We start from the raw sequence: 24,957 nt of genomic DNA, 5'->3' as shown, positions 1-24,957 counted from the left end.
CACCCAACGGGCAATGGTGATGATCGCGCAACCCGGCAGTCCGCGATAGTGTCGCCGGCAGATATCCCAGCGTCCCTGGGCGGAAATGTCCCCGACGGCCACGAGATGACGGAATCCATGTCATCGTCTGCTACGTTGGAAGGCACTTCTTCAGACGAACTCCAGAAGTTCCTCCCGTGGCGGTTATCGCCTAACTCCCCTCCGCCGTTTTCTTCAACTATATCAATGCGGTGTCTGACTCCGTCAATGAGGACATGCGCAACGTGCTGGATGAGCGGCGGTCGCGGCGTCCTTACCAGGATCCTGGCACGGTCTAGGCGCTGCATGTGTTCCACGTCGTCATCGACGTCAACAAAGTCACCCACTGCGGCCACCATCCTACGCATGAAGTCCGTCTTCCACGCGAGGAGAGGGATACCCCAAACTCGAAGCCAGACGAGTCTGGTTTCGGCCCTCAGTTGAGGAGTCCACTTCGTCAAGGAGTAAAACAGAGAGGAGGACTGTTCTTTCTCCTGTCGAATAATATCCACCGCTTTTTTCTCTGATAGACCAAAGAGAATGGCCATATCATCGCCCATGTAACTAGCCGAAATGCCTGAACCCACATTCCACACCATTTCCTCTTCCAATCTTTCAAAAATCGCTATGTTCTTCAGCCTTCCGACCCAGGCGTTTTGGTAACGAGCCTTATCTTCCACATATATGGGCAGCGAAAACGTGGAGCAGGTGCTAATGTTATTACCGAATTGGTTGACTTCCTTTGTCGAAGAATTTGACTTCCTTCCCAGCGCCATCACTGTCTCTGCATATGATTTTGTGGTTGATGTCCCCACTACACCTTTGCGAGAAGCTTCGTCCGTACATGGCGGTCCGTCCTTGCCTGTCTTTGCCCCCATAGGCTTCTGTTTAGTGTGAACCTTCATCATCTCTCCACGTCCATATTTGGGAGTATTAGCATGAAGTTTTACCCCCCGGATGAAGCTATTGTCGAGAACTTTCTCTACATTTCGCACGTCTGTTACACCTCTGAGACGCACAAAACCATATCTCTTCCCCTCCTTGTTCCTCCGATTGGGGATGAAGACCTCTTTAACTTCCCCCCACTGACTGAAGTGGCTCCATAGCTCCATCTTGGTTACCTCCTCTGGGAAATTGGTGAAATAAAAGGAGGTAATCTCTGCATCATCCCTCCAGTTTCTCCGGTGATTCTGCTGCCGACGTCCGTTCCCGCCATGTGTCTGTTTGGCCGCACCTCTATGCTTCCTATGGCTCACAGTTTGCCACTCGTATACGTTAGCTCTTGTAGGCGCTTCGTCATTCTTAACGAATCGGTCGTTGGCAAGGTTCCTCTGTCTCACAGAATCACTCACTCTCGGTGTTTCCCTCCGATTGGTGTTCTCCCTCACCCTGACTGTCTCTCTCTCACTCACATTCCCTCTCTCTCCCCCTCTGTCTAACCTTCTCTCTCCAATTCTGTCTCTCACTCTCTCTCTCTCTCTTTCTCTCCCTCTCATTTTTTATATATCAAGGTTTTCTACCCCACATTTTGATATATTGTTTTTTCTAATGCTCTAACAAACAGTTTAGTTATTTCATTTAAGAAAACAACTTGATCCAGTTGTTAGCTCTCAAAAACACCTATTTTATATGAAAATGTAAACAAAACAAAAAATACATTGACATGGGAATATTCAACAGTGTATGGTTATATCAGAAGACTAGTTTCAAAAGTTGGATGAGTCAAAATACAGTAAAAAGGAATGAAGTTCACGTTTTGATAGGTAATATTCAGAAAAAAAGGTAGTTATAAGTCACTTCTGCCAGTAAACATCACTCATCATTAACTCTAGTTCATTTTGTATAAGTACAAATGAACTGGCATTAAAAGGATTATGATACAATATGGCTTAGTCATGATATACCCCACCTAATGCTAAAAGACTTGGTGGTTGTTGTCGTCGTCATTGTTGTCGTTGTTGTTGTATGACTTAAACATGATACGAGTTGTGGTAAAAGAAATCTTTAACCAAGTAAGTACCTCACAAAGGGTAAAGCAGGATCAGCACAACGAGTCCCTGGTGGCAGCCTCTCAGAAGAATTTGAAAGTGCATTAGCAAGGCCATTTTGCCCAGCAGGTGTTATTAGAGGATAGTAAGATCTAAGAAGTCGTGCTGCTGCACTCCAAGCAGTAAGAGGATCACCAGCACGGACGGCAGAGAGCAGAATTTCTCTTAATACAACCATCTGGAGGGTACTCCATTGAGACTCAAATAGTGAGACTGCTGATTGGTGATATGTTTTCCCACTATCAGCATTATTTGATACAATTCCCTTCTGCAAAGAAGCAACAGTTTAGATGACAACTTCATAAATATAAGAGTTTGTAAATAAAAAAAGTTCTTTAAACTATCAAATTTGTTTGAGTCTCTGATTTCAGCCAATGCTTTTCATATTAGACTTATAACTTTTGATAATTTGTGCCATCCACTAAAATCATTAAATACAAGATACCAATAGGGCACAGTCAGTGTACACAAGATACAGAGTGAGTCACATCTGCAACAGAATGACACAACTTATATAATATATATACACACAACTAAGCAAGTTAGCATCTTTCCTTCTGCAGTCCATAAACATAAGGAAAATATTCCATAGTTTCTGTTAGAATGTGTTAGGATCCAATTGCAAGGCATGGGACTAGTGTCCCACTCCCACATTGGATGGAAGAGATTCTAGTATGAGGTTTATAGGGCACTGGGCTCTCCAACTACAACGGCTAACTTTTAGTATGACAAGGTTCTAACAAAATTGGTATCACAGCTTTCCACCATGTATTTCAGCTGCAAATGAGCTGCTCAGGTGGTGATGATACTAGTATTGTAGTGTTCAGCTGGTACTGGTAGAAGCGCTAGTGCATAGCCATCCTGCGTGGGTGCCAACGTTAAGATGGCAGATGGCATAAGGCCAAAATTCTGCCATATAAACATACCATTGTGGCCCATGGTCCCGCCATTTAACAACATCGATGGGCACTAGGGCTATGGAGCATGGACCCTCTAGGTGTGACTTGAGTCCCACCATGGACTATGTGAATCCAGTGTGGGGTTCACAAGGCTTTGGGTTCTCCAGCCACAACAGCTAGCTTTTATGGTGTGGTTCTCCCAAGGTTCTTATCAGAATGTTGGGAGTTAGGAAAGAAGGGAAAGGAAAAATGTTAGGGACAGTTAGAGTAGGTAGTGAGGTAGTTAGAGGGGATCAATTAGATAAATGGGGAAAAGAAGGCACACGGAGAATTAGCATGTTAGTAAGAAAGGAAAATGTGCTGGAGAAGAATTTTTCTCCTTGTTTCTTTTCAATTTCATTCAATCAATAAAATCACTCTTTGGGTTTCCAACTGAAATGATCCTCCATAGAGAAAACTAAATTGTATGGAAGCACAGATGTTGAAATTAAAAAAAAAAAAAAAAAGGTTAACACCATATAATTGACTAGCTAGCTACATCAGAAATAGATAATTCAAAATCAGATAATTCCTTTCATATCTTCCATTTTTAGACCTAACAAGTAACAATCTCACCATATAATTTCAAAGAAATGTTATAGATGAGCTTCCATTGAGAGGTTAGACATTTACTCTCCTAAGAATAAATGCAACAACACACAAAACTATACTTGCTTTAACTACAAATGACATAGATTAAAACATTGGTCTAAAGGAGACAATGAAACTTAAATACAGGATTATATTTAGTTTCATTTAAAGAAAAATATGACAGGATTCAGGGATGCACAAAATGTTTTTCTATTCTTATCCTGACTTGTAATTTTTTCATTCCTCACCATCACAGCAGAAACCCAAGAATAATAGTGCCAACATCATTTTTGTAGTACATGTGGCATTTTGAGTATTAATATGAGCAATGGCTCCAAGAGTTGACAAGAAAACATTATGAGCAGTAACAACCAAAACTAGAGGTATGGTTAGAATTAAGTATGAAGTTAAAACCAACAAGTGAAAGGAATCGACAGTCGGCAGCATTTTAAGCAAAGAAAATCAAATAAGAGATAAGCAGTTACGGCAAGAGGAATTCTGCCTCTATCATCATAGCAACCAATAATTTCTAGTTTCAATGCAAACACGCCAAATCAATCAAAACTTTCTGCTCAATGCATAAATTGATTATGTATCCAAATTCCTAAGTAACAAAAGCACAAGCATGGATTATATATATTTATTCGAGAAAATGAGAGAAAGAAAGAGAGAAAACTAGAGAGAAAGGAAACTAGAAAGCTGCTTGGCCAGAATCTTTTCTCTTACAAAGAAGACATCAATTTCCATGTGTTTTGTAAGACTGTGAAACACAGGATTGTGAGCAACAGACACAGCACTCTAGTTATCACAAAAGATTACAGGAGTAGTGCATGGAACTTGCAACTCTGTTAGGAGAGCATGAATCCATGTTAACTCAGTGGAAGTTTGAGCTAAATTGCGATACTCAGCTTCAGTACTGGACCTGGCAGTGACCTATTGTTTGCGAGACCACCAAGATATTAAGTTTGGACCAAGAAATATGGCAGCCCCTGAGGTGGAACACCTGTCATCCACATCGGATGTCCAGTCAGCATCACAGAACGTGCGAAGAGCCAAGGGCTTTGTAACAGAAGTAGGCTGAAGAAGTAGTCCATGAAACAAAGTATCCATGAGATACCTCAAGATTCTTTTCACCAATGCCCAGTGAGAATCTAGAGGTGCAGCCATAAATTGACAAACTTTATTGACAGCAAAACTGAGTTCAGGTCTAGTAAGAGTAACATATTGTAAGACACCAACTACAGATCTGTATAGAGTTGGATCATGAAAGATATCAACACCATATTGAGATAACTTGCAATTAGAGACCATGAAGGAAGAAATAGAATGAACTTCAGCCATGTGAGTTTTGTGGAGTATATCACAAATATATATACTTTGAGTCGTCAATATGGAGTTATAGGGTAGATACTTGATCTCTAGACCCAAAAAATAATCCTAATGACCAAAGTTGCTTGAGAGAGAATGCAGTGTATAGTTTGGTTGTGAGCTGCTGAATTATAGAAGCAGAGCTATCCGTGATGATGGTATCATCCACATAGACTAAAAGATACACAATATGCATCTGTTGCCTGTAGATGAAAAGGGAAGAATCACATTTGTGCCCAACAAATCCAAGCTGCAGCAGAGTAGATTTCAGTCTGTCAAACCATTGTCTTGGGGGCTATTTCAAGCCATAGAGAGCTTTGTTGAGCTTGCAGACTAGGGACCTATCTGCAACTTCAAAACCATTGCCTTGTTGTTCCAAGTTTTGTTGTTCAGCAAAGCATCATACTCTTGTTGCATGGCAGCAAGCCAATCTGCATTTTTCAGGGCCTGTTTCACAATTTTGGGCTCAGAATGGTAAGAAATAAAGAAGGGTGTAGTCTAGGATTGTGAATTCCAGACTTGGACCTTGTTTGCATAGGGTGTGTATTAACTGGTATAGAATTATGTGCTGAAACAGACTCAGAAGAGGATGCACTAGGGGTAGTGGACTCTGAAGTTTGAGGATGAACAGAGGTAGGCTCAGAGGAAGTGGATGGATGAATCACAGAAAGAGAGGTTGTGGGGGAATGAGTTGGAATAGGGGAAAAGCTAGGGGAAACAAGAGGTACAGAAGGAGAATGAGAAGGAGACAGTTGAGAGGATTGAGGGGTAGGAATAACAGAAGGTGGAGATAGGTTGGGATTAAGGCTAAAGTAAGAATCAAGATTCTTAATGGGGTTAGAAGAGGGAAACAAGTTAGAATAAGGGAACCCCAATTCATTAAACAGAACATCTTTGGAAATATAGATCTTGTCAAATGAAGACAAACATTTGTAACCTTTGTGGGAGGATGAATACCCCAAAAATAAACACTCCTGAGATCGAAAATTTAGTTTGTGTGTGTGGTAAGGCCTCAGCAAGGGAAAACAGACACAGCCAAAGGTTTTAAGGAAATGAAAATCAAGATCCTTGTTAAAAAGAGTAACAAAAGGAATGGCAAAGTTGAGGGAAGCAGTGGAAAGTCTGCTAATCAGATAGACAGTAGTAGTAAAGGTATAATCCCAAAACTGTAAGGGTAAAGAAGCATGATGCAACAATTTAAGGCTCAAATCAACTATATGTCTGTGTCTGTGTTTTCTTTCAATCACACCATTTTTGATGATGAGTGTGGGTACAGATGAGTCTGTGGGAGATGCCATAGGAGGTTAAGAGAATAGAGAAAGGTCATATTCACCCCCCCACCCCCCCCCCCCCCATCAGATCAGAGTGAATACTCTTGATTTTAGTGTTAAGTTGCAGTTCAACCATGGATTTAAAAGCTTGAAAAACAGAAAGAGTTTCAGCCTTAGACTTGATAGGAAATATCCAAGTGTACCTGGAAAAAACATCAATAAAGGAGACATAATATTTATAACCAGCATATGAAGTCAAATGAGAAGGTCCCCACAAATCTATGAAAATAAGCTCCAAAGGAGAGTAAACAGAAACAAAAGTATGGGATGGTAATCTCTGACATTTTCCCAAACATCAAGAAGAACAAAAACCTGAGAAATTTTTAATTGATGGAGAAATGTTACAATGATTGAAGACAAGTTTCATTACATGACCATTAGGGTGACATAATCTAGCATGCCAAAGGCTAGCAGTACTAGAAGAAGAAACAGGAGAATTGAAAACTACACTAGAGTTATTATTAACAGTAGCAGCTGGACTAGACAAGCCAGTATCTGAAATTGAGGTTGAGGTAGACAACAACAGAGGAGAGTTGTCTTGAAGCTTGAGATTATGAAAGGAGTAAAGACCATCAGCACCAACAACTCCTTAAAGAAGGACTTTATTGGTCTCCTAAGATTTCACAAGACACAAGTGAGGATGAAATTCAAAGAAAACAGAGTTATCTTTAGCAAACTGACTCGCACTTAACAAATTTTTCGAAATTGAAGGAACATGTAATAACTTGTGAAGTTTAAATGTTATGTGAGCATCATTGGGGGACACAAAAGAAGAGGATCCAGCACTATAGATACTCAAACCTTCACCATTGCTTATGAAAATTTGATCCGGTCCATCAGAGTGAACTGCTTGATATTCTGTGATTCACCAGTCACATGAAAGTTGGCTCTAGAGTCTGGAATCCAGGTAGAGCTAGTAGGACCATTCCCATGAGAAGAGGAATTTGTGAGCATAGCACTAGGTTGATTGGAGGCTGGAACAGCAACCTTGGGAATTAGGATTAATCTAGGTATTGGAAGCTCTGACTGAACCAGTGTGGTAGAAGTGTGGTAGGATCAAAGAAGGTGAGTAATTCATAAGGCTGAAAACTCATATCAGACCTAAAGTGACAAACATTGGCAGTGTGTCCATACTTAAGGCAAATTTGACACTAAATGTTGGCAAATCGACCAACACCACGACCTCTGTCAGAGCCACCACCACCATGTCTGGCACCACGGTCAAGAAAACTGCCACGACCACCGCCACGGCCATACGAACTCCGAGAACCACCAGGATCACCGGATTTATATGAATTTTGATGTGAATAGCCTTGAGCGTAATTCAAGGACAGAGAACTTAGCACTTGTGCATCTTTATTGTAGCGAGCAAGACGAGTTTCATGACCGTAGAGTAAAGCTTCGATCTCAACGATGGACAGGGTACACTTCTTACTCTCAATTACAGAGATTACCAGCGCATAATCGGACGGGAGTCCTTCAAGAAGTGCATCGACATACTCCTCATCAACATAGCCTTTAATTTTACGCAAATACTCGTCGATTGATTTACTGTTAAGCGAAACCGTGCGCATCGCAGTTCGAAGCTGTCGAGCACGAGATTTCGTATGAAGACTGAAGTACTCATGAATCTTCTCCCAAACTTGATAGGAGTGATTCGATCCAAGAACACGCAACAGAACAGATTTCGAGAGAGTAGATTGAAGCCAAACAAGGAGCGTTTGGTCCTGAACTTCCCAAGCTTCATACTTAGGATTCACGCAATCAGCAATGCAATCATCCTCCATGAGATAGTGAGGTAGAACAACAGGATTGACGATGAAACACTATAATTTATGTGACTTGATAACCGGTTCTACATGTTGTTGCCAGTGGAGATAGTTTGAGTCATCAAGATTCTTGGTGATAGAGTTTGGGAACGACTAAGAAACAAGATTCAAAGGAGTGGAAACCATGGATGCACCTATCTGAAACTTGCAAAGGAACGATAACTACAAAAAAATGACTCTAGATACCATATTCGAGAAAATGAGAGAAAGAAAGAAAGAAAACTAGAGAGAAAAGTAACTGATATAATTGTGATCTGAAAAGTTAGTTAGAGTTAGTTACAACAAAGGTATATATAGACCTCTGACCCTCTGAACTAACACTAACAGACTCTGACTTCCTAATACTAGTGAGGTGCTGTTAGCAAAAGCTAACAGCCTTACAAACATATAATCTGCTCTCTAACACTAGAGGGGTACTGTTAGAAAAAGCTAACAGCCCTTACAATCATTCTACAAAACTGTTTTCACAGTTATACAAGTACATAGTCTAATAATATTTAGGCATATTAATTGTCAAACAAAATTAGGTGTTCTAATTGGTCAGGCTTGTGAACTCACACTGTGCAAAGAATGATCAGAGATTGATGATCTACTTTGAACATGATAAGCTTTTGTGGTCATTGCCAAAACCTGCATAGCACTAATTGCAGCAAATCTATTTTCTTGCTGCAGATATAACTGTGCAACCTGCCTTGAGAAGAATGCAGCTTTTCTCTGGTATCCAAGACTTCCATATAGACGAGCTATTTCAATATATAATATTAGCCTATCACTTGCATCAATTAAAGATTTAGCACCATCTGCAGCAGTGGTCAACAACTCCACCACCTCCTTAGCTAGCTCTCTCCTGTTGATTGAGAGAATTCAGATAAATTATTTTAAAATGATAGAAAACATATTGCTTAATGAAATACTGCACCACAAATTTCTTTAAAATTTGCGAACACAATGGTAAAGATATTCAGATGTATAATATCAACTGTTTTGGTTAATCAGAAGCATTGCTTTTGCAAATTTAATTTATGAAGCATAAACTGAAATATTGGTCTAACTTATGGAAGCCAAACAAGTGAAATGCAAAATTCATGACGGCATGGACATAGTGCATAATCTTTATTTGAGAATACCAATGCATAACCATTATTTGAGAATACCAAAGTCGGCTGAACTTCGTATTCACAATGCATCAACATAATACATTTATCACATAGTAAAAGCCCAGCAAAGAATGTACCTGCAAAGAAACCTTGCTAATTTCAAAGTGGCCTCAAGTTCAAAAGTTAGGGGAGAAACCCTGCACAAGAAGATTAAATAACACTTAGAATTGACAACTAGTAATTGGAATAATCTGCAAGAGGTATACATATAGCCAAGTAATATAATTAGAGAAAGCACAATTATGGAATGGGCATTAAGAGATCAGTTAATGGAAGCTCAAAGCAGAGCTTTTTACCGTTGAGCATTATCGTGTGACTTCTTGTAATTCAAGATGACACTATTATAACGATATCTAACTTCATCTTCCAGGACTGAATCTTTCTGGCCCATACGGTCAATCTGGTAATGATAAAATAAATAAATATATGAATAACTATATAGATATGAATGTAGACAAAAGTCACTTTTCGATAAACTGAGTGAGAGTGAGAGAGAAAATGAAAAAGATAACAACAACAACAACAACAACGCCTTATCCCACTAGGTGGGGTCGGCTACATGGATCAACTTCCGCCATAATGTTCTATCAAGTACCATACTTCTATCCAAATCATTAAGTTCGAGATCCTTTTTGATAACCTCTCTTATAGTCTTTTTGGGTCTTCCTCTGCCTCGAATTGTTTGCCTTCGCTCCATCTAGTCTACTCTCCTCACTACAGAGTCTACCGGTCTTCTCTCTACATGCCCAAACCACCTAAGTCTATTTTCCACCATCTTTTCTACAATAGGCGCTACTCCAACCCTCTCTCTAATAGCTTCGTTTCTAATTTTATCCTGTCGAGTCTTACCACACATCCACCGCAACATCCTCATCTCCGCTACACCTACTTTATTCTCATGTTGGCTCTTGACCGCCCAACATTCTGTTCCGTACAAAATCGCCGGTCTTACCGCAGTCCGATAAAACTTTCCCTTTAGCTTGATCGGTACCTTTGCATCACATAACACCCCCGATGCTTTTCTCCATTTCATCCATCCTGCTTGAATGCGATGATTCACATCCCCTTCAATTTCTCCATCATCCTGTATTACAGACCCAAGATATTTAAACCTTGTGACTTGAGGGATAATATGGTCTCCTATTTTCACCTCTGAGTTAGAAACCCTCCTTCTTTTGTTGAACTTACATTCCATATACTCCGATTTGCTTCTGCTTAGGCGAAAGCCATGTGTTTCTAGAGCTCGTCTCCAAGTTTCCAAAATGAAAAAGATAAAACTGATATTACTGCTCAGAAGGAAAAAACCCACAGAGTTAGATACAACAGAGACATTTAAAGAGTTCTGACTTGAGAAACTAACCACAACTAACTCCAACTACCTCTAACTAACTTCTAACAAAATGTAAACTAACTCTAACTATCTCTAACTAACTTCTAACAGAATGTAACTACTTGGGTGCAGTTTAGTGAAAACTAACAGCCCTTACAGCATATACACTACTGTCTAATATGAAACAAAACTGTTTACACAGTTATGTATTTACATACTCCAATAACCCCCTCAAACTCAAGGGGAAGAGTTTTCAGAGAAAACACTCTTCACATTGAGTTTGCCGCGAAGAACTTCGAACCTTGAGGCAGAGAAAGGCTTAGTCAGAATGTCAGCCCACTGATCCAGAACTGGAACATGAACAATAGTGAGCTGCTTGGCCAAAATTTTTTCTCTGACAAAAAACACATCAATTTCCATGTGTTTAGTTCTGCTATGAAAGACTGGATTATGAGCAAGGGAGATTGCACTCTGATTATCACAAAAAATAATAGGAGTAGTGAAAGAGACTTGTAACTCTATCAACAAAGCATAAATCCAGGTTAACTCAGTGGAAGTTTGAGCTATGCTGCAATATTCAGCTTCTATGCTGGACCTGGCAATAACTTTTTGTTTGCGAGACCACCAAGATACCAAATTTGGACCAAGAAAGATGGCAGCTCCTGAGGTTGAGCGCCTATCATCCACATCAGATGCCCAGTCAGCATTACAGAATGCTCTAATATTCAAGGGCTTTGCAATAGAGGTGGGCTGAAGTAGCAGACCATGAGACAAGGTCCCTTTGAGGTATCTTAAGATTCTTTTCACCACTGTCCAGTGAGAATCTAGAGGAGCAACCATAAATTGACAAACTTTGTTCACAACAAAACTGATTTCAGGTCTAGTAAGGGTAGCATATTGCAATGCACCAACAACAGACCTGTATAAAGTAGGATCATGAAAAGCATCAGCCCCATGTCTAGACAGTTTGCAGTTAGAGACCATTGGAGAAGAAATGGAGTGAGCCTCAGCCATATTAGTTTTATGAAGTAAATCTCGAATGTATTTGCTCTGAGTCATTAAGATAGACTTGTTGAACAAATACTTGATTTCTAGACCCAAGAAGAAATCTAAATGACCAAGCTGTTTAAGAGAAAAAGCAGTATTAAGTTTGTCTGTAAGCTGCTGAATCAAAGAGGTTGAGCTGCCTGTCAAAATTATATCATCCACATAAACCAACAAATAAACAGTATGCAATTGATGCCGATAGATAAACAAAGAGGAATCACTCTTGCTGCTAACAAAACCAAGTTGTAGTAAAGTGAACTTAAGTCTATCAAACCACTGCCTGGGAGCCTGTTTTGAACCATAAATGGCTTTATTGAATTTACAGACGAGTGACCTGTCAATAACTTCAAATCCAGGAGGTTGTTTCATAAAAACAGTTTCTTCAAGAAACCTATTTAAAAAGGCATTATTCACATCAAGCTGAAACAATTTCCACCCATAGGACAGAGCAAGAGTAAGGATAATTCTAATCGTGACAGGCTTGATCACAGGTGAAAAGGTTTTAATGAAAATCAAAGCCATGCCCTTGATGGAACCCCTTAGCTACTAACCTAGCTTTGAATCTGTTAACAGAACCATCAGCATTTTCCTTAACCCGGTACACCCATTTACAGCCAGTAGCCTGCCTATTAGGAGGTAATGGTACCAATTTCCAAGTATTGTTCTTCATCAAGGCATCATATTCTTGTTGCATAGCAAAGAGCCAGCCATTATTTGCTAGAGCTTGTTTCACAGTCTTAGGCTCAGAATGAGTGAGAAACAGTGAAGGGTGGAGTCTAGGATTGTGAATACCAGATTTAGATCTTGTTTGCATGGGGTGAGTGTTAATTGGGAGAGAGGTAGATGGAGTAACAATGTCAGACATGGATGTAAAAATGGTAGTGAACTCAGAATTTCGATGTTCAACAGAAATGAATGCAGAAGAAATAGATGTTAGAGGTACAAACACAATAGTGATGGGAGAATGAGTGGGCAAAGGTGAAAAACCAGGAGGAATGAGAGGAACAAAACCTGAATTAGTGAGTGGTATAGTTGCAACACAAGGTCGAGATAGGTTAGGAATGAGACTAAAGTAGGAATCCAGACTTTTTGTGGAATTTAAGGATAAAGGAAAAAGATCAAAATAAGGAAATCTTAACTCATTAAACAAGACATCCTTAGAGATGTAAATCCTTCCAAAAGGTGACAAGCACTTGTAGCCTTTGTGAGAAGAAGAGTAACCCAGAAAACTCTTGAGACCTAAAATTAAGTTTGTGTGTATGATATGGTCTTAGCAAAGGAAAACAAGCACACCTAAAGGTTTTGAGAAAGTGAAAAAGATCAAAATAAGAAAATTTTAACTCATTAAACAAGACATCCTTAGAGATGTAAATCCTTCCAGAAGGTGACAAGCACTTGTAGCCTTTGTGAGAAGAAGAGTAACCCAGAAACAAGCACTCTTGAGACCTAAAATTAAGTTTGTGTGTATGATATGGTCTTAGCAAAGGAAAACAAGCACACCCAAAGGTTTTGAGAAAATGATAATCAGGCTCTTTATTGAACAAGGCAACAAAAGGAACAACAAATTTAAGAGTAGTGGTAGGTAGTCTATTAATTAGGTAAACAACTGTTGTAAAAGCATAGTCCCAAAACTGTAGAGGTAAAGAAGCATGATGCAGCAAGGTTAAACCCAAATCAACTGTGTCTGTGTTTTCTCTCAACCACAACATTTTGATGATGAGTGTGAGGACAAATTAGTCTATGGGAGATGCCAACGGAGGCTAGGAGATTAGAGAATGGTCTGTATTCACCTCCCCAGTCTGACTGAATACTCTTTATCTTGGTATTAAGTTGTAACTCAACCATAGATTTGAAATTTTTGAAAACAACAATGGTTTCAACTTTAGACTTTATGGGAAAAATCCATGTGTACCTAAAGAAAGCATCAATGAAGGAAACATAATATGTATAACCAGCATATGAGGTGACATGTGAAGGTCCCTATAAGTCAGTGAAAATAAGTTCTAAAGGTGAATATAAAGAAGTGGAATTGTGAGAAGGTAGTCTATGATTTTTACCCATACAACAAGAGGAACAAAATTCTGTGAAGTTTTTATTCAAATGGGAAATGTTACAATGATTAAGAACAATTTTCATGACATGATCATTTGGATGTCCTAACCTAGCATGCCAAAGGTTGGCAACATTTGTAGAAGAAACAACATATTTTGAGCCTATATTAGAGCTACTATTGACATTTGCAGTTGAATGAGAGAGGTCAGCATTTGTAACAGAAGTGGACATCAGCCATGATGGACTGCCTTGAAGTTGAAGATTGTTAAATGTATAGAGGCCATCAGCACCCACAAATCCTTGAAGGAGGACCTTATGTGTCTCCTGAGATTTGACAAGACAAACATAAGGATGGAATTCGAAAAACACTAAGTTATCTTTGGCAAATTGACTCACACTTAACAGATTCTTTCAGCTTATTTAATATCAAGGCTTGTTAGAGAATCAGCTATGATTCATACTTATACAAATATGTATCGATTTAGTACCTCTGGTACTTATTAATGAATATATTATATTTTTGGCTGATCAAAAAAAAAAAAAGAAGGGACATGTAACAGTTTGTGAAGTTTAAAAGTTATACCAGTATCAGTAGGAGAAATAAAAGTGGAGGAACCAGTTTTAGAGATACTTAAACCTTCACCAGTGCCTATAAAGATCTGATCTGAGCCATCAAAATGGGTGAACTGCTTAATGTTCTGAGAATCACCAGTAACATGAAAACTAGCTCCAGAATTTGGTATCCAAGTGGAGCCAGCTGGAGCAATACCATGAGAGGCTGAGTTTGTGAGCATGGCATTGGGCTGATTATGACCTGAGCATGTTGACTTAAAATTGGGATTAACCCAAGTGTTGGAGGTTCTAGGAGGACCAGCTGAATAAGGAATGGACTGCATCGTAGTAGGATCAAAAAGAGTGAGGGACTCATGTGGTTGAAAGCTAACATCGGTCCTGAAATGACAAACATTTGCAGTATGCCCATATTTGAGACAAATTTGGCACTGACAGTTAGCAAAACGACCACCACTGCAGCCTCTACCAGAGCCACCACCCCTACGTCCAGAACCTCGATCAGAAAAGGCACCACGGCCACCACCGCAGCCATACGAGTCTCGATAACCACCAGTTTTTTAGGTGTTTGGATGTGAGTAGCCTTTAGTGTAGTTTAGCGACGCAGAATTGGCCGTTCGAGCATCTCGATTGTAGCGTGTAAGACAAGTCTCATGGCCATAAAGAAGAGCTTCAATTTCTGCAATAGAGGGAGTACGCTTCTTACTCTCGATAACAGAGATGACTAGCGCATAATTTGATGGTAACCCTTCAAGGAGCGCATCAACATACTCCTCGTGACAAACCAGAACGCCCACATCAGCTAATTCATCAACGTAGCCTTTGATTTTGCGCAAGTATTCCTCAATTGATTTTCCATCAAGGCTGGCAACGCGCATGGCAAATCGAAGTTGTCGTGCACGAGATTTGGTGTGGAGGCTAAAGTACTCATGGATTTTGTCCCAAACTTGATACGAGTGATTAGAACCAAGAACTCTCGACAGTACGGACTTTGAAAGTGTAGATTGTAGCCAAACAAGAAGCGTTTGGTCTTGAACCTCCTAGGTTTCATATTCTGGATTAACTCGATCAGCGATGCGATCGTCTTCGGTGAGGTAACGCGGAGGAACGACGGGATTAACCACAAATTGCTGCAGCTTGTGCGATTTGATCACTGGCTCTACATTTTTTTTTTTTATCAGCAAAAGTATTATATATTGATAAAAGTACCAGAGGTACTAAAACATACAAAAGGTAGACCCATACTCATGGTTCCCACAATAAAACTACAGAAGTTTGAAGAGGAACCATAGTATAGCTACAATAAGTAAGAAACTGCTACACCTCCTACTGTGAGATACTGAAAATTAAAACAAAAATCCCTCTCTGATATAAGTTGCCCATTGGTTGAAGTGAAGATTGAAATCTTTGTCCAAATTTATGAGCCATGTCCACACTAAATATACTGCCTCGTCTACAATCTTACTACCATTAAAAGAATCATTGGAAAAAATAATTTTGTTCCTCATCTTCCATATAGACCAGACCACAGCCATCCACCAACTTTGCCACCTACTTCTTCTTAACCCTTCCATTTGAACAAAGGAGTGCTGAAGGAAATGCTGAGCTGGAATGGAAGGGAAGACTGTAGTGATACTCAGCCATGATATAGTCTCCCACCAAATAGGCCAAATCTTTGTGCAGTGAAAAAATAGGTGGGACACCTCCTCGTCCCTATCACCACAAAAAGGACATAAAGCATCCGAGATCTGAACTTGCCTTCTTCGTAGATTACATTTTGTTGGTAATCTATCTTGAAGTAATCTCCACCCGAACACAGCTATCTTGCTAGGAATCTTCAAGTTCCATAATTCTACAAAGGCTTGGTCCTTACTTGCAGCTGCTCCCCCTTCCCTTAGCATGAGATAAGCAGACTGAGATGAGTAGATACCTGAAGGGTGACCGGTCCAAACCCAACCATCTTCACCTTGATGCATAATAATCTGCCCTTCTACCTCTCCAAGGAAGTTGACTGCCAAATCTACTTCGCTGTCAAACAGATCTCGCCTCCAAGAAAAGTGCCACTCCCACCCATGATCTTTATGTTGCCCCATCTGCCTTATAGTGTGATGTTGCTGCAATGAAATAAGGTACAGCCTAGGGTACTTTTCAGCCAAAGACACCTCCTGGTTTATCCATCTATCCTCCCAAAAGTTAATTCTATGTCCAGCACCAACCTTCCATCTGAATCCTTCTTGAATGCTCCTTCCTTGATATGATTGACAAACAACCCTTTTTAAGTCCCTCCACCATAATGACTGGCAGGCAGCCCTATCCCCCTCCTCCAAACCCCTCCACCCTCCATATTTGGATTCCACTACTTTGATCCACAACTCCTGATGATGGTTTAAGAGATGCCACTTCCAATTGCCTAGCAAGGCAATATTAAAAGCTTTGACATCCTTAATACCAAGCCCTCCTCTATCTTTTGGTAAGCAAACCTTTTCCCAACTTATCCAAGCTATCTTCTTTTGATCATGTTCCCCTCCCCAAAGAAATCTACGCTGAATCTTTACTAATTTGGCAGCCACCGATTGAGGAATCCTGAAAAAAGAAAGGAAAAAAATAGGGATGGAAGTTAGCACAGATTGGATCAATGTCACTCGTCCCCCGAATGAGATATGCCTTTTCTTCCAATTTGAGAGCTTTCTCTCAAATTTGTGAATAATGGAATCCCACATTCTACCCCGCCTCGGATTGGCCCCAATGGGAATACCCAAGTACACAAAAGGAAAAGCCATCAAGCTACCATTCAGATATTTGGCCGCGAGGTGCTTCCATTGAGCTAATACTCCAAAGGCACCAAACGCACTCTTAGCAAAATTAATCTTCAGTCCTGATACCAGCTCAAAAGACCTTAGCATGACTTTTATAGCTTCGACATTCTCCATACAAGCTTCACCAAAAAAAATGGTGTCATCCGCATACTGCAAGATGCTGATAGGCACAAATTTAGCACCAACCAAATAGCCTTTGAACTGATTCTCCTCCTCTGCCCTCCTCATCAACCCATTCAAGCCTTCAGCAACAATATTAAAGAGAAAGGGAGCTAAAGGATCCCCTTGGCGAAGGCCCCTTTGAGGAAGAAATTCAGAAGTCGGACTTCCATTCACCAAAACAGAAATAGAGGCGGATTTGACACATCCTTCAATCCACTTAACCCAGAGCGGACTGAAACCTGTTCTCCTCAGGATATAAAACAAAAAACTCCAAGATACCGAATCATATGCCTTTTCAAAGTCAACCTTGAAAACTAGGCATGATCGATTGCTTCTCTTAGCTTCATCAATAACCTCATTTGCTATGACTACACTATGTAGAAGTTGTCTTCCCTCAATGAAGGCAGATTGAGACTCATTAATGATAGACAGCATCACCTTCTTCAATCTCTTGGCCAGCAATTTAGCAACTATCTTATACATGCACCCAATAAGAGATATGGGCCTGTAGTCGTTTAGAAATTGGGGATCATGCACCTTTGGGATTAACGCTAGGAAAGACGCGTTAGAACCCTTAGGGAACGCACCATTTAAATGAAACTCATCTAAAAAACGAAGCACATCTGGCTTCAGCAGCTCCCAAAATTGCTTTATAAATTTGAAATTGAATCCATCTGGCCCTGGGCTTCTTTGGCTCCCACAGTCCCAAATAGCTTCCTTGACTTCCTCCTCCTGGAAAGGGGCCACCAGAAAATTGTTTTGCTGCTGACTAATAGTCTGAAAAGCTACACCATCCAAAGTAGGTCTACTGAAATCAGATTCAAGAAATCTTTGATGGAAAAAATTCCTAACTTCCTCCTTCACCTTCTGCGGCTCGTCACACCAATCCCCGTCAATTCTGACCCCTTTAATATAATTTTTCCTGCGATGAGCGATCATGAGATGAAAGTAACGAGAATTGCAATCGCCCTCCTTAATCCACCTAGCCCTTGCTTTTTGTCTCAGCAGCGATTCATGAGCAGTTGCTGCTACCCAAAGAGCTTCTTGCAAGTTCTTTCTCTTGATACCCTCTTGAGAAGACAGCTGTCTCTGACTTGAGATTTCCTCCAGCTTATTTAATTCAGATTCGATCATTTTAATTTTTTTGAACGTGTCTCCATACTCCTCCTTGTTCCACAACTTCACCCTCATCTTTAACTTCTTAAATTTTTCCTTGAGCACAAAACCACCCCAGCCTGGTTGCAATTGCGAATTCCAGCATTGATGAACCACTTTCTTAAAGGAGATATCCGAGAGCCAACAATCTAAAACCCTAAAAGGTTGTGGGCCCTAATCAACAGCCTTTGAGCGAAGAAAAATAGGGCAATGATCTAAAAATTTCCTCGCAAGTGTAGATTGGACACTTGCCGGCCATCTAATCAACCATTCCGAGGAAACCAAGCACCTATCCAGCCTACTCCTAGAGGCACCATTTGGTCTGATCCAAGTGAAATTCCTGTCCAACCAAGGAACCTCGAGCAACTCCAAATCATGAATCCAATCATTGAATTCGTTGATGCTGCTGTCAATGATAGACCTTTGGCTGGAACCAAATCTTTCCTCAGGAACTCTAATTGAGTTAAAGTCACCCAAAATACACCATAACACCCCTGCTGCTGTATCTTTTAATTGTTTAACTGCCTCCCATAACAATCTCTTACCATGAATGTCGCATGGTGAGTAAATCGTTATAATGTTTATCTGCTGAGCTTCTCTTATCAATTCCCCTTGCAAAAAAATAAAACCAGTACCGATAACTTTTCTCTGGAGTCTGAAAGCTTTATCACACCACATACACAGAATACCCCCTGCTGAATTAATAGCAGGTTGCATCTCCCAAGACACCTCTGCATCCCCCCAAATTGCTTGACACATGGCTTTGTCTATGAGCTCCTTCTTCGTTTCTTGAAGACAAATCAAATCAGGGTCCTCCATTTTTCTTAACCTTCTTATTGCTGCCCACTTTATTCCCCTCCCCAGTCCCCTTACATTATATGAGAGAATATTCATTAAAAATTTGTGCTGACACCCCTCTTCTCTGCCTCTGAACCATCTCTCTCTTCCATCTTCATAAGTTGATCAATGATGACTTGCTGCTCCTCCATCCCTGAGACTCCCAATTGCTTTGCCTTGCTCCATATATTCAGTGCCTCTTGATATTGTTGATTAAGCGGTTCTGTGTTGGTACCTACTTCTCCATTATTATGATTTATATCATTACCCTGTGTTACTTCCGCGAAATCTAATTCCTTCTGCTGAGCCCCTTCTTGCGTGCATTGTAATTCCCCATGCCGGACTCCATCTTGTGTGCATAAAGTCATTGGGTTAGGTCCTATGATATCAGTCATGGGTATTGGGACATGATGACCCTCAAAGGCTTGCTTTTTACCCCTCCTTTTTCTAGAATACACCATCCAGCTGCTTTCCGTTAATGCTTTATTATTTTGAGACTTAAGGCCCATGCTACCATCAGACTCTAGGGGGGTATGCTGCATAAGTTGCTTGTTAACGAAGCTGTGGCCCATGTCTTGATTTGGGCCTTTATCTGCCCCACCTATCTGCCCCGCAAGTGACCCACCCTCCTTAAATTCCGAAATTTGAAAAAAAGTGGAGTTACCGCCACGTGGTGTCCAAGTGTCCTCATTTAGAAACCCATTAGACCCTTCCCCTTTGCTACTAACTCCTTGACCCTCCCCCCTTTCTCCATTTCCATTATCGTGAAAATTCTGAGACCCTATGACTTTGTTAGGGGGACCTCGACCCTGATGGCGTCTGCTGTCGGCTGCCCCAGGGCCTTTGTCAGTGACCGTTGAAGCCTTCTGAGGTAAGCCGAGCTTGCTTCCACCCAACTGATGGGCAAAAGCGCCGAGAGACTGCCAGTAATCCGCATTATCCAGTGGGTCTTCCTGATCTTTGTGACCACTGGGTAATGCGATTACCCGATGGTCTTCAAGAGGCAGGTTCTCCGGCAACCTCTCCGACTGAGACGGCGATGCTTCGACAGTGTTCATCCTCTCAGAAATTGCAGTGGCGCGGTCGTCAAAGGAGTCGTCGGAGTCTATATCCTCCGACGATCCCCCCACGCTTCGAATCGAGCCACAGCGTTTACACCAACCTCCCCCGCACTCCTCCACTACGTATACCTTGAAGGTTTCTTCTTCCATGACCACATCGATGGTATGTTGTATATTCGGCGCCCGTGAGGTCTTAATAAGCAGCCGAGCTCGGTCTAACCGCCTTCTATCCTCCGCCTCGTCATCCATGTCGACGAACTCCCCCACGGCCGCCATGATCTGCCGGAAGTATTTCGGGCTCCACACTTGGATTGGTACCCCCCACACATAAACCCAAGTAAGTCTGCTTTCCACTCGCACTTTCGAATTCCATTTTTCCAGTGACTGGAATAAGGGTGAGCCTCCCTCTGAAACTGCGTTCATCACTTGCTTTGCGACCTCGTCCTTAATCCCATGAAGGAGAACCTTATCGTCTCCTATGTAGCTGGGCTTTAAATCCAACCCCGTCAGCCACCATAGTTCATCCTCTACTTTCTCGAACAAGGTTGGATTTTGTAAACTCCCTACCCAAGCATTTTCCAACCATTTAGAGTCTTCCTTTCCTATCTCTATGTGGACCAACGAGAAAGAAGATCCACAGTTATTATCGTGGGTGTTAACAACCGTTTGACGCTTCGGAACCCAGATATTTCGAGTCAACGCATCCAAGTAAGATGTTGGGTTTGACTGATGAGCGTATCTGGCGCGGTCATCCACTGAGCTAAACTTCTCTTGATGGCTCTGTTGCCTTCCACCCCCGTCTTCGTTCCTCCGTAGCTGCTCCCTTTCATACTTAGGGATGTTCACAAAAAGCTTCAACCCTCCAATAACAACCTTATCAAGTTGCTTTGCAGTGTACTGCGCATCTCGTAACCCCTTAAACCTAACAAAACCATACCTCCTACCCGTCTTGTTTCTGCGTTTTGCTATAAACACTTCTCTAACATCCCCCCACTTCTTGAAATGATACCATAGATCCTTTTCTGTTATGTCATCTCCGAATCGGGTGAAGTAGAAAGACGTGATTTCGTGGTTGTCTCTCCAATTTGACGGGGCGTTGTGTTGCGAGGCTTTTCCAATGTTTCCTGTGTACTCCCTTCGGGTTGCAACCCTATGGCGGTCACTAGCACTCTGATGTTCCTTGCCTCTAAACCTATCTCTCCCCTCCCCAGTGTTTCTCTCTCTAACCATCTCTCCCTCCAAATAATCAATTCACTGGCTCTACATGTTGACGCCAGTGCAGATAATTGGAGTCATCAAGTTTCTCTGCAACTGAACTGGGAAATGATTGAGAAACAGAATTGGAAGGAGCGGAAGCCATGGACACACAGTAGGAAGCTTCGCAGAAGAACAAGCTTACGAAAAAATGGCTCTAGATACCATTTTCGATAAGCTGAGTGAGAGTGAGAGAGAAAATGAAAAAGATAAAACTGATATTATTGCCCAGAAGGTAAAAACCCACAGAGTTAGATACAACAGAGGTATTTAAAGAGTTCTGACTTGAGAAACTAACCACAACCAACTCTAACTAACTCTAACTAATTCTAACTAACTTCTAACAGAATGTAAACTAACTCTAACTACCTCTAACTAACTTCTAACAAAATGTAACTACTTGGGTGCAGTTTAGTGAAAACTAACAGCCCTTACAACATATACACTGCTGTCTAATATGAAACAAAACTGTTTACACAGTTATGTATTTACATACTCCAATAGTCACATTGTCCACTTATCAGGATAAGTCATGGTCATCATATATATACACTCCAGTTCTTTCCCTTGCTGCCACTACCTCATTTTATAAAAAAAGCCTATTGAAATATTTATTTTTATAGTGAAGAAGGCCATAGTTACCATGTGTGCCATGCAGTAGCAGCTCCTATAAAACAAAAGTAACACCTAATTTTCCCTTTAGATTCAAGAGAACTGCAACTGTCTAAAGAATGAACCAATAACCAAATTATATCTGGCATTCAAAATTTCCAAGTTCAACTAATTTTGGCCTTAGCCTCAAACCCTTACAATATAACCAGAATCCCAAGCAAAACAAAATGTGGAAAAGATTAATGATTTTCTTCTGCACATGTAATCTTTGTCTTTCAAGGACTAAGATAAATATCTTGTTTAATTGGAGTACTAAATGAAGAAAGAGATTTTAGTCATTAGATCCTTTTTCTTTGGCACTATGACCTACTAGTAGTTGATAATTTATAATTTCTAAATAGTTACAAAATGAATACTTCTGTTCTTCAAACATTGCATGCAAGTAGATACAAAATAAAGTACTAGTAACAAGCAGTTAACTCGAGTAGGTAGATAAATAATGAACCATTACCATAGCACATGGTCTTCAATCAGTTTTCAAATTGCAAAATTATTAAACTAATCACAGAAAGTTAAGTTTCAATTTACAAACAACAATCATTAAAAGTACAATCAACAAAACCCAACTGAAGGAAGTGCATGAATTGCATGTACCTCTCAGTACTAGACTGAGTCCCACAAAAGACACAACACATGGATTGCATAACCATACAGGCCATAAGATTAAATATTAAATTAAAAAATAATGAAAACAGTAGAAGAGAAAATACCAGCAAGGCACAAACACTACCCTCCAATGCTCCAGCATACCAGAAGTAATCACCGGTTAACCTCGAAAGTTCCAATGCAGTAGAATAATGAGCATTGGCATCAACTGGGGACCCTGCCAGCAAACAGTAATCACCAATGGTCTTCTGGGCTCGCCCAAGCCTTCTCTTTTTGGCCTTGATAACCTGCATTCCAACCAACACACTCAAACAAGAAGCTGACCAAACTCAACCACAGCAAAAACAACAAATCAAAAACCAAAAGCAGATAATTTTTGCATAACACCTCTAAAAATGCAAAAAATTAAAATAAAATCAGGACACCTAAACATGAACACCTCCTCTGAGCTGAGACTAGCTTGAGAATCTAAAGGTGTCTTGAGAATGGTTCCAGAAGATTCCGCCTGAAGCACCCATTTTTCAAACTCCATAAGCAACGATGCAGCGACCTCTTGCATCATAGTGTTCAAGTGGAACTCCAAAGTCGGACGATCCGCAGGAGGAAACAACCTCAAATTCCCCCCTTTCTTACTTCCATCCTCAAGCTGCAAAACCAAAGAAGAAGAAAACTATCAGACTATTACATTTCGATTGCCAAAACTGAGAAATTAAAGAAAAAAACTATAAGACTGCTTCTTTTTTATCCATTTCCTCACTAAATTACCAAAAACAGAGAAATTAAAGAGAGAAAAAACCTATAGTCAACACACATTTTTGTTGATCGTTTACTTCACTAATTCCAAAAACAGAGAAATTAAAAATAAAAACTAAAAGACAGTTTCTTTTCGATCCCCTTCTTCAATAAATTGAAAAAAAAAACAGAAAAATAAAGAGAAAAAAGCTTACAAAACTTTTTGTTGATCGATTTCTTCACTAAATTACCAAAAATAGAACAATTAATTCTCTTTAAAAAAACTATAAGATTGCTTCGTTTTTCATACTGAATGGCCAAAACAGAGGAATTACATAAACAAATCCTATAAGACTGTTTTGTTTTGTTTTAGTTCATTCCTTTACTAGTAAATTAAAAAGAGAAACCTATTATTTGTTTCATTTCATCAATGTCTTCTTCACTAAATTGCCAAAAAAATAGGAAATTGAATTAAAAAACTGAAGGATTACCTGAGAATCGTCAGGGCAGAAGGCAAAACAGCGATCGACGAGGGAGGAGGGGAACGACTTGCAGGCATTAGCGAAGACGTCAACGACGGCGTCGAGATCGGGGGAGGAGGGGCAGTGAACGACACCGACGACGGCGAGGGTTTTGCGGTGCGACTGGAAGTCCTCCCATGGACTCGGCGGCGCGCCGCCGAGGACGAACTTAAAGAGGAGGGAGCCGGAGTCCCAGGGCTGGACGGCGAAGGGAGACTTCTGGTGCTCGGTGTAGAAGGAGCTGATCGCGGAGAGCGGAATCGTGTGCAGCGGGAGCAGCATAGAGTAGTAGTCCCGCATCACATTCGACGGCACCGTTCCGATTGGAACCACCGCAACCTGGATCATCGCCGATCCCTCGATACTCACTTCCGGTTCCATCGCGGTCACGGTGGTCGTTAGTGGTTACTTCCCGTTACTGAAACCAAACTTCACTAACTCGCCCTACTCGTTGATTTTACCTATCTTGAAAAATGAGAAATGACCGAAATGTCCCTCACTTGAACGTTAAATTACCGTTTTGCCCTCGCCTTGTTCTTATGGTGTTTCCACGACGGCGAGCACCACGTGAAGAAGGCACCAAAAGTGCGTCGTCGAGGAGTTGAGGAATTAAGAGTGCAGAAGACAGTGATAGGTGTCGTGCGTGAAAAATAAAATTTTTATTTTTAGTTTACACGTGTCATGTTATTAATTCTGTTTAGGATTTTATCACTGTTTCTAGTTTCTTTTTTTCTTAATGTCAATTTTAATTCATTGAGTTTTATTTTTCTTTGGTTTTGGTATATCAAGGAGGAGAGTGTAATGAATTAGGATTTTGAAGGATTTTTAAAACACTTTTAATGAAAAAAAAAAGTCTTCAGGT

The 24,957-nt window shown here is 40.6% G+C and overlaps 1 protein-coding gene across 1 annotated transcript in view; it reads right to left on the bottom strand.

Moving 5' to 3' along the window:
- LOC100305609 (TRAPP complex subunit Trs120-like protein) overlaps positions 1 to 24,662 on the bottom strand; it is a 32,214-nt gene extending 7,552 nt beyond the window's left edge. Inside the window, exons 1-7 of the mRNA XM_006595430.3 lie at positions 24,066 to 24,662; positions 23,282 to 23,488; positions 22,947 to 23,129; positions 9,577 to 9,680; positions 9,358 to 9,417; positions 8,682 to 8,970; positions 2,039 to 2,334 (exon numbers count right to left, since the gene is read on the bottom strand). Coding sequence (XP_006595493.1) covers positions 2,039 to 2,334; positions 8,682 to 8,970; positions 9,358 to 9,417; positions 9,577 to 9,680; positions 22,947 to 23,129; positions 23,282 to 23,488; positions 24,066 to 24,476 — 1,550 coding nt within the window. The 5' untranslated portion in view covers positions 24,477 to 24,662. The remainder of the gene's footprint in view (positions 1 to 2,038; positions 2,335 to 8,681; positions 8,971 to 9,357; positions 9,418 to 9,576; positions 9,681 to 22,946; positions 23,130 to 23,281; positions 23,489 to 24,065) is intronic.
- Between the last annotated feature and the right edge of the window lie 295 nt (positions 24,663 to 24,957).

This window comes from Glycine max, chromosome 14, assembly GCF_000004515.6.
Source record: "Glycine max cultivar Williams 82 chromosome 14, Glycine_max_v4.0, whole genome shotgun sequence".
NCBI classification, from domain to species: domain Eukaryota; kingdom Viridiplantae; phylum Streptophyta; class Magnoliopsida; order Fabales; family Fabaceae; genus Glycine; species Glycine max.
Note: the sequence above shows the minus strand (reverse complement) of the source record. Positions and strands in the feature narration are given on the sequence as shown.